The 10800-nt window shown below is 42.6% G+C and overlaps 1 protein-coding gene across 2 annotated transcripts; it reads left to right on the plus strand.

Annotated features, from left to right (window-relative positions):
- Positions 1-884: 884 nt before the first annotated feature.
- OXSM (3-oxoacyl-ACP synthase, mitochondrial) lies at positions 885-8172 on the plus strand. Of its 2 annotated transcripts, none has more exons than XM_068935460.1 (5): positions 885-1077; positions 1543-1585; positions 2743-2791; positions 3364-4372; positions 6721-8172. In XM_068935460.1, exons 4-5 carry the CDS (start codon positions 3393-3395, stop codon positions 7121-7123), a joined length of 1383 nt encoding a protein of 460 aa, XP_068791561.1. In that variant the 5' UTR covers positions 885-1077; positions 1543-1585; positions 2743-2791; positions 3364-3392; the 3' UTR covers positions 7124-8172. The 2 variants fall into 2 exon arrangements, with proteins under 2 accessions (XP_068791561.1, XP_068791562.1); XM_068935461.1 differs by having other exon boundaries at positions 976-1077; positions 1568-1585.
- Positions 8173-10800: the final 2628 nt, after the last annotated feature.

Below are 10800 nucleotides of genomic sequence, written 5' to 3' on the forward strand. Positions count from 1 at the left end.
GCCCCCCCCAGGCGCCCCTGGCGATGTCTGCCCGGTCCCTAGTGTGCCTGCGCCCGCCGTGTCAGAGACCCGGGGCCTGGTGCCATCCCTTGGGCACGGGGTCGCCTGCCTTGGACGCTGTGGCCTTCGGGTGGCCTGTAACCAGGTGTCCTGCACTGGCAGGTGGAAAGGTCGGGAAGTTTGGCCCTACCCTAGGTGCAATATTGTGTGTGTTTCGTGTATTTAAAGTACGATGTCTTTCTTTTACTCACTGTTCCTACATGTCATGTCAGGTGCCACTGGCAGCTTGGTCTCAGCTCGGATCATGCACTGCGGTTCCAGCATCCGGAAGTAGCAACAACGAATAGTTTACGTTGTCTTTATTGGTGCTTTTGCAATAGTTGAACGTGTATTTTTTCAAGAGTCTCCTATAAAGTCAATAGCCGACTTGCTTGTATTCCTCTTACCGTCTTCTCTACTAATTCTACTTCTCTAATTCTAAGGAATTAATTCATGTGGAATATGAAATGGGCCTGGAGCAGACTGTACAGTCCTGAATGGCTCCCCAGGCATGCATGTGCGTTGCCCTCGAATTACATTATCACATACTGTTTGCCACAGATGACCTGAATTTTGACATTTCCTAAAACGCTGAATGCTGAAATTTGTTGCCTTATGCATCCATTATGAAAGAAACTGATGGGAAACGACAAGGTTTCCCTCATGACTTTATTGTTGGTCTCTTGTAAAGTATTCCACTCGGACTTCGGGGTCTGTTTGGGTTGTTTTAGTTCTTTTATCTTTGTTGGCGTGCTGCAAGCGCGCGCTTGCGGGCCGCCTTTCAGCTCTCTTTCTGGCCTAGGCGCCCTGGGCCCCAGTGCGCGGCCGGGGCTGGGCACGGCTCCGCCCTCCGCGCCGGGCAGTCCAGCGCCGATTGCCCGATTGGCTCGGGCGGCTTCTCACCAATCTTGACCTCGGGGATCGACTGCTAAGGCACCGCGTTTCAGCCTCCCCGTCTTCCCCGCGTGGTTTAGCCCCGCGTGATAGCAACAGCAGAGGGAGGCAGAGCGAACCATAGCGGCCTGGGGGGGAGAGGAGGTACCGCGGGGCCCTCAGCGGGTTAGGATGGGCGGAGGGAAGGCACTGAGAGGAGGCGAGGGCTGTCTTTGCGGCGTTAGGGGAAAAAGGGGAGGGGGGTCCTGACCGTCCCCCCCCCCCGGCGCTAACCCGCCTTCCGGCGGGGGACGTCACCGGCGCGGGTAGGGGGGAGGGTCACGTGGGGGGGCGTGGTGAGGGAGGGCCGCCGAGCTGACATGGCCGCTGGTCGCACTACAGCGGCCTGTGCCCGGGGCCTCTTCTGGGCCGCCCAGCTAAACCGCGGCGTGACGGTTAAAAATAGCTACCGCTTCTCAGGACACCCGGTCGTGTAAAACAAGCCCTTGTTCCCTAGGAGAAATGAGTTCCCTTTTATTTTTCCATTCAGTGTAAACAGTGAATAAAACCTGGGTTGCCTTTAGTTACCTTTTTTTTGGGAATCGAATTAATCATTTTAATTATCTAAAGCTAGTTAACCTATATTTTATTAAAGGCCACGTGTGATTACTAGGTAAGTATTATTTTATAGATGTCTCTAATTAACCTCAGTATTTTTATAAAATGCAGGTTCATTGGCTTGAAAGAGTTAAAATGATTAATTTAGATTATAAGTTAAAATAGGCTCATATAAAGAACCTGTACGCATTAATGGACATTATTTATAGCTTTTTTTTAGTGACTGCTACATACTTTAGGTGCCATAGAAAAGAGTAAGTCTTTGATTTTAATAGAAGTGTGTTAATTTTGTGACAGCACATGGTTGTAATACAGCCCTTCCTGTTTTACCAAATATTTAATGATGTTATGTTCCCCTTTTTATGAGGCAGGAAACATTTGACTATGTAACGCCAAGTCTTTTGATTATTAAGCCTGTTGTTTTAATAGTGTTTTTGGCTAAAGGCTAATGTTAGTAGTACTTCTTACAGCTGTCAAATCAGAGGTGGAGGCAGAGATGAAAAGGTTGTAGGTGTGGGTTTAACTTTTTGCTTTTTTAAGTGCAGTGACTCTCCCAGCTGCAGAGAGTAGAAGAAAAAACTAAATATATCCCTCATGACAATGGGCTGGAGAAAATGCCTGTTAATGTAAAATTTGCATCAGCAAAAAATTCAGACCTATTGAAGCCTGTACTCTATGTGTTTATAGTGCTGTAGCCTCTAGCCTGCTCCAGCATTAGACCAATTTCTTATCTGGCTGTGGCTGAGACAACGCCTGCGAGAGGGGCTGAGGTGCTACTGCTCAGCATGGTCCTCTCATCAGGGAAGTCCTGCTAGAAGTACTTTTCCTCAGCAGCAGCCTTCCGCTTGACATATTGCATGATAAACCCGGTCTCAGAGAGTGAGGTTCAAGGGAGCTGGGAAATCTGCGGGCTGTGTGTTTCATGGCTTCTGGCCAACACCCAAATTTGTAGCCAGATCCCAGGATATGGTATAAGTGCTATGACACGTTGCTGGCAAGAGTGTTTTTGGTCAGAAAAGTTTTTAGAACATTGTTTATTTTAATAGTTATTTCTATTAGAAAAAAAATTAAACTTTATCGCAATGTAGAAATATTAGTCTGTATGTAAGTATGAAATGATTGTAAGCTGAGATGCTTTTTTGTTCAGTTTATAATGATCTTTTAATGTGCCATTATGATACATCTTTCTCAAACATGCTTGCATGTTTACAGTCCCCACCGCATAGAGCTGACGTTGTGAGTACCCCAAGGCAGAAAAAAGGTAGGTGGACATACGAAGATGAAAAGTCTGGTCCAAGTTATATAATTGCTTTAATGGCAGAACTGAGAACAGAGTCCAACTCTCTTGATTCCTTCTGTTACCCAGTTTTCTAGACCATTCTGCCTGACCTAGGGATTAAGATAGTGACATCCTTAACATGTTAATGGTAGGACATACTCTTTCAGGCCCACCTCAGAAAGCTGAAGTTATTCCTGCTCATTGTTGATACCTCCGGTCAACTGGTGGTTAAAACCCTAGAGGGAGCGTAAAAAAAGTAGTGAATGCCTTGCAGTCCACGTTGGTGCGCTGTAGTCTTCGTTAGCAGCTTAAGCTAAAAGAGCCCACCAGTTTCATTGGCTCTGCCATCTTAAAGGTATTTGCAGAGTGAATATGCGTCTGTGCCGTCCGCCATGGTGTGTGTCCTTCTGGACAGTGGAGACGGAAACTACATCCCTTTCTGCAGTGTTGAAAGCAAATTTTCGTGTAAAAAAGTTGTTAACTTAGTGTACTTGGAATGTTCCTCACGTTGGCTGCTTTGTTGTTGTGTTTGTGTCTTTTTTTCCCCGTTACAGGAATTTGCATGAAGTGATTAATTTCCACCATGATCTCACAGTGTTCACAAGAACTATTAAAGATTGCAAATCTCCAGAGTCTGAAATTAAATCAGTATTTAAGAAAGCACAGAAGAGCTTTTAGCACCAAGTCACTGCCTACATGTCGAAGGAGAGTAGTTGTTACAGGTATTGGCTTAGTGTCTCCTCTTGGTGTGGGGACTCAGTTTGTGTGGAACCGCCTTCTCCAAGGAGACAGTGGGATTGCATCACTAGACGGGGAAGAATATGCAAGTGTTCCGTGTAAAGTGGCTGCTTGTGTGCCCAGGGGAAACGAGGAGGGTCAGTTCAGTGAAGAAAGCTTTGTCTCAAAATCAGAGATCAAATCCATGAGTTCTGCTACTGTCATGGCGATTGGTGCGGCAGAGCTAGCAATAAAAGATGCTGATTGGTCTCCTCAGTCTGAACAGGACCGCTTAACAGCTGGTGTGGCAATTGGAATGGGAATGGTTCCGCTGGAAGAGATTTCTGAGACAGCTTTTTTATTTAAAACAAAAGGTTATAACAAGGTCAGCCCATTCTTTGTGCCAAAGATTTTAGTCAATATGGCAGCAGGTCAGATCAGCATTAAGTATCAACTGAAGGGGCCAAATCATGCCGTATCTACTGCTTGTACCACAGGAGCACATGCTGTTGGAGACTCCTTTAGATTTATTGCCCATGGTGACGCTGATGTGATGTTGGCTGGAGGGACTGAGGCTTCTATTAGTCCCTTGTCCCTGGCTGGATTTGCAAGAGCTCGGGCCCTCAGCACTGGTTTTAACTCAAGGCCTAAAATGGCATGTCGACCATTTGATTCACAGAGAGAAGGGTTTGTAATGGGAGAGGGTGCAGCAGTCCTAGTGTTAGAAGAATATGAACACGCTGTACAAAGAGGTGCTAGGATCTATGCAGAAGTTTTAGGTTATGGACTGTCTGGTGATGCTTGCCACATAACAGCACCTAATCCAGAGGGAGATGGTGCATTCAGGTAAGAACCTATGTGCTAATTGTAATAGTTACTTCATACATTAATTATGATGACTACATTTGCTTCTCTGTTGTATGTTCTGCCCAGAGAAATATTTTTCAATCTTGCATTAGTATTACTCATGTATCAATTTAAAAATCATACATAGATTTTGAAAAGTCTGAAAACTTAATCTAAACAATAAGTTTCTGGTAAGGTTTTGTCCCGTTTTTCTTCTTTTAGTTACAGGATGAAGGCCAGTTCCTGTTAGACTCAACATTTTTGAACGGTTATAAGAACTTTCCCTATGTGAAAGTATTTTACTTTTGGAGCCTGCAGCTGTTCACACAAATGGCTCAAAGAAAACTAGTTGTTTAAAATTCTCTTAGAATAAAAAAAACTTTTCAACTTCTATTTCACCATTTAAGCAGATCATGCTATTATTGTGTTCTGTAAGGGGAATGCAGTTAATAGAGCATTGGTGGAGAGATGCAGCAAAAATACATTTTAATGCACTTCGGCAAAATGGTAAAACTTCATCTTTGTTAATCTCGTCAAAAATAGTTCACCAGCAGATGACAACCTTTATCATTCAACTAATTAAATTTTCATTTAAATTACATGTTGAAGTATATGTACTGTTTGTGAGCTGTGTATAGGCCATTGCTGACAAACACAGGAAGCTTTACTAGTTTGCATGAGGCTGAGTGTATGCGTGTGTTTAATAACAAAATTCAATATGTCATTGTGCAAATAGATCAAACATCTACGTGATAGGGTAAAGCTGTGTCTGCATCCCTATTGGATTAACAGATTTTAGAGACTATACCGGATATAATGTAATATACCGGATTTCGCTCCATTCATAGTTACTTTTTCTGCAGACTTAAGTGTGAGCCAGGTAATGAGGAGTTTCTTATCTTAGATTTTCAGACTTGTTTACCCCTGAGATGATACAGCAATACCTTGTAACATAATTTTATGATTGCAGTAGCGTATAAATTGAATTCACAATGGGAAATAGTTGAAAGTTAATCTTGATATCTCCAAAATATTGAGCCTTTCTACCCTTGAGATTGAGATAATACATCTCAATACAGTTTTTATACAAATATTTTGCTACTGCATGAATGTACTGTTCTTTATTAATTTCATTTGCCATGTCAGAAAATTTCAGGGAAATATATTTTTGTCGTCTTCTAATAACTATTTCAGTTGGAGACTAATACATATGTTGGAATGAACCTGCAGTAAAAGAGAGCACAAAACCAGACTCGGAAGGGTGTATACAAAGTGTATTCCGTACAGTTAAGATGTACTGTTACCTCCTTAAATTGTTACATTCCTTGCAGCTGACATATTTAACCTAAATTAATGTGTCTATTTCTCTCACAGTTGATCAGTAATCTTTTTTGCTGGAATATTTGCTTACTGTTTAGTGACAGAGAGGGTCTCTGGACTGTCATCCAAGCTAAGCTGGATGCTGCTTGATGCTTCTAAGGGTAGAAGACTGTACTGGACACATTAAAATTTGTGCAGAAGCCTGAGTTATCTGTTTTTGGAGATTTATTTTTATTTGCCTCTTACTTTGCCATAAATTTCAAAAGAGTCAGTGATCCTTTCTTCAGAGATATTTAGTTAAGCAGCATGTACAATGAGAGACGTGATTCATCCTCCTTTCCCTATGAGAAATCTGTGAGGAAATCACAGTATGGAGTCGACCTTTCTGTGGTTTTCAGAGAAGAGCTTGTTTTATAAAGCAGTCACAGTCCTGTCAGGAGCCAGGATGGAACATACAGTGTCAGAGCAGAATGGTGGGATCTCCAGTAAATTTCATCTTGTCTGTAGGAATTTAAGCTATCTCCTTGCTATTCCAGGGAAAGGAAAGGGTTATCTTCTAACCTCTAGAAAGAACGCGAAAGAAACTCTGCATGAGGATTGCAGAATTTTTTTTTTTATCTCCCAATTTTTTGCAGGACAAGGGTGAAGCAATTTGTATTGCTAATTTCTTAATAACTAGGCACATTGTGAGCAAAGTGAAATACTGTAAATGTGAAGGAAAGAAAATGTAAAACTGGGGAATCTTCCTTTCATTTACAACAAGGGAATTTCTTGGACTGTTCTGCTGCATGTTGCCTTAATGTATCAGCTACGCTAGAGAAAATTAGTGGAGGGTGCCTAAACTTGTGTAATATTTTAGATATTTATTTCTCTGTAGTATGCTGTTCAGATTTTCACATGTGATAAACATTTTCACACACTCTATACTTTTGCATTTGTTTTATTACACATGTATTAGTCACAAGAATATAATGGGAAATTAAGCATTTTGTGGGTTTTGTGTGTGTGTTTGTTTGTTTGTTTTTAAGATGTATGTCTGCAGCAATAAGAGATTCTGGAATCAAACCTGAAGATATAACATATGTCAATGCACATGCAACTTCTACACCTCTAGGAGATGCTGCTGAAAATCAGGCAATCAAGAGACTTTTTAAAGATCATGCACGGCATATTGCAGTTTCCTCGACAAAAGGAGCAACAGGGCATCTCTTGGGGGCTGCAGGAGCTATTGAAGCAGCTTTTACGACACTGTCCTGTTACTATGGAATTTTGCCACCTACTTTAAACTTACAGAAAACAGAGGCAGGATTTGATCTCAATTATGTTCCACTAACAGCTCAGGAGTGGAAAACTGAGAAACGGCGCATTGCACTCACAAATTCATTTGGCTTTGGTGGTACTAATGCAAGTTTGTGCTTTGCAAGTGTTTAATTTATACCATATGTGAGACAGTGCATTATTATGTGGATTTTTATAGTGCTTTGAAAAATAATATTGATAATGATTTTGTTTTCTGCCACATTTTGTGTATACTGTGCGATCTTTTTTGTTTTTCTCAGCTTTGAGATGTGCTCATGTCATACGTAAGAACTTTACTCGCTCTAACATTTATGTCAGTAATTCTTTAAAAGAGTTTCCTTTACTCAGTGTAATATAAATAAGCCTATTCTTCATGTGGTAAATAAGTTTTTATTTTTGACTAGAAGAGGATAATTGCAGCAACTAATCTGAATAGCATTATTTTGAGAGAAGTGGATCAAAATGATGATAAATACGGTATTTGAATTGCTGCATTTCTTACTGCTGTATCTCTTACTTGGCTCCATCATTTTTGGGGCTAAACAACTTGAAGTGAACTGTGAGTTGCTTGTACAAGACACACACAAATTTCCAAACATGGATTTTCTTTAATGCCTTTTTCTCCTTCTGTTTTTCTAAATTTGCTTCCTACAATGTTCTTTTCAGCAGTCAGGGTGGAGTAACATCTGGTGATACATGTGGATATCACTTCCATTTAATAAAAGGGAGAAGTGGATGTTCATGCTTTTGGTAGGCTCTCATCTCTTATCATTGCCTATAGACTGCTATAGTGGGTCAGGTATGTGCTCTTTTTCAGTGTTCTGTCTACAGCACTGCTCAGCACATGTTGTCTGTGCCAAGCACTGAAGCAGGAGGTACTGACTCTCAAAAAGAGAGGCTGCTGCTTATCAGCAAAAAAATGTCCTGTTAGTGCAGGTAACAGTGGAGACTTGGGTTTTTCTCCTGTTTTGGCTGTCAAAAGGCTTAGTACAGTGTCTTCTGTATGCACTCGGCAGCGCAAGCTATTGGTTGTCAGGTCTCTCATCTAAAGCATTAGATGATCCTCCATTTTTATTTTAATTTAGCATTTCAATTCTAGTTCATCATGTCAAAAGTATCTGATCTGGTTTTTTGAATCTGACATTATGGTTTTGAGTAAATAAAGTTGTGGATATACAGAAGCAGTAGTGTTTGTGGTCCTTGGAAAAGATGATGAGAGTTTCTGGTCTTGCTTCCTGTTCAGTTTCCTACTGGCTGAGGAAATCAACTGAGTGCATACAGCAGTCTCAGGGTTGTGACAATGGAGGAAAAATGGCACAAATGTTTAAAATTATTAGCTAACTGTTCATTTTAAAAAGTATAAATATAAAAACGGGTACTGCTGAAGTATGAAGCATATGCATGTGATGATTAAGAGTGCTCAAAACCAGAAATTATATTTTACAGAAAGTTATGTAGATATATTGCAGTTTACCCAACATGAGCAACCAACTGACGATTCTGTGTTTTTACTTATTTAGAATAGCTTTTTCAAATGCACATGGCAGAGATTACTCAGCACTATTTATGCAAAAGCAAGGCTAACTAACAAGTCAGGACTGTACAGTTTTTGTGACTTGTTGGCTTACCTGGTGATAATGCAAAGTTTATGACTGAACTTTCCTTTTGTAACATGCTCTGTTTATAATTCTTCCTTTTTCCCCATCGTAAATTGTTTCAAATACTGTAGGCTTGCACAAGTTCTTCCACTCAGATGACATTCAAGAGTGGTAATATAGGAGCTCATATTCTGACAGTGGCTCATTTTCTTTTCAACTTTATTCATTTCCATATGTTGTGTTACTTCATTAGCCAAGGAAGGAGTGATGATGGTGAAATATGCATACAACATGGCCTGTACATTTTCCATGTGGCATGGGTACCGAATTAGTAGATACTAATCTGTTTTGTTCTGAAATTTTAGACAAGTATAGCAGGGCAGATGTTCAAAGGTGGTACTGAGGACTTAAAAATAATTATACAGAAAGGAAAAAGACTGAAAATCATGTGTTGTTCTGCCAAAATGAAAAAATAGAACTATCCCAATGTGGAAAACCAGGGAATTTTGTAACAAACAAAAATGTCTATAAAAGCATATGTGAGAAACAAACCTGGGTCTTGTGTAGAGGATGAGAAAGGGGAGGAAAGAGAGCAGGGAAACAGAATTACGCTTGAAACTGACATGTTAGTGGTTTAGGTTGTCTTGCAAAGGACAAGTGAAGGACTTAGGCTGTTCCTGAGGACTGGAAGAAAGCCAATGTCATGCCAGTCTTCAAAAAGGGCAAGAAGGAGGAGCCAGGAAACCACAGGCCTGCCAGCCTCACCTCCATCCCTGGAAAGGTGATGGAACAGCTCCTCCTGAAGGCCATCACTAAGCATCTGGAGGACAAGAAGGTGATCAGGAGTAGTCAGCATGGATTCACCAAAGGGAAATCATGCTTGACCAATCTGATAGCCTTCTATGACGGAATGGGCTGGGTAGATGAGGGGAGAGCAGTGGATGTTGTCTTTCTGGACTTCAGCAAGGCTTTTGACACTGTCTCCCATCACATCCTCCTAGGCAAGCTCAGGAAGTGTGGGCTAGATGAGTGGACGGTGAGGTGGCTTGAGAACTGGCTGGATGGCCGAGCTCAGAGGGTTGTGGTGAATGGCGCAGAGTCAAGTTGGAGGCCTGTGGCTAGTGGTGTCCCCCAGGGGTCAGTCCTGGGTCCAGTCTTGTTCAATCTATTCATCAGTGACCTGGAGGAAGGGACAGAGCGCGCTCTCAGCAAGTGAGCTGATGATGCTAAACTGGGGGGAGTGGCTGACACACCAGAAGACTGTGCTGCCATTCAGAGGGACCTGGACAGGCTGGAGAGCTGGGCGGAGAGGAACCTCCTGAAGTTCAACAAAGGCAAGTGCAAGGTCCTGCACCTAGGGAGAAATAATCCCATGCAGCAGGACAGGCTGGGGACTGACCTGCTGGAAAGTAGCTCTGCAGAGAAGGACCTGGGAGTGCTGGTGGACAACAAGTTAAACATGAGGCAGCAGTGTACCTTTGTGGCCAAGAAGGCCAATGGTCTCCTGGGGTGCATGAGGCAGAGTGTTGCCAGCAGGTGGAGGGAGGTGATCCTGCCCCTCTCCTCAGCCCTGGGGAGGCCTCACCTGGAGTACTGTGTCCAATTCTGGGCTCCCCAGTACAAGAGAGACATGGCACTCCTGGAGAGAGTCCAGCGGAGGGCTACCAAGATGATTAGAGGGCTGGAGCACCTCTCCTATGAAGAAAGACTGCAAGAGCTGGGCCTGTTCAGCCTGGAGAAGAGAAGATTGAGAGGGGATCTCATCAACGTGTACAAGTATCTGAAGGGGGAGTGTCAAGAGGATGAGGCCAGCCTCTTCTCCGTGGTGCCCAGCAACAGGACAAGAGGCAATGGGCAGAAACTGAACCACAGGAAGTTCCATCTGAACCTGAGAAAAAACTTCCCTGTGAGGGTGACAGAGCATTGGAACAGGTTGCCCAGAGAGGTGGTGGAGTCTCCTTCCCTGGAGATATTCAAAACCCATCTGGATGTGATCCTGGGCAATATGCTCTAGGTGACCCTGCTTGAGCAGGGGGGTTGGACTAGATGATCTCCAGAGGTCCCTTCCAACCTAAACGATTCTGTGATTCTGTGATTCCTTCTTGCACCATCTCAGCCAAGTAAACCCTTTGATAACATAGACAGAGTGAAGCTGGACATCGCTACTGGAGCATTAGTTTACTAAAATGAATTTTCTTATTGAAAATGTCA

This window comes from Struthio camelus, chromosome 2, assembly GCF_040807025.1.
Source record: "Struthio camelus isolate bStrCam1 chromosome 2, bStrCam1.hap1, whole genome shotgun sequence".
NCBI lineage: Eukaryota > Metazoa > Chordata > Aves > Struthioniformes > Struthionidae > Struthio > Struthio camelus.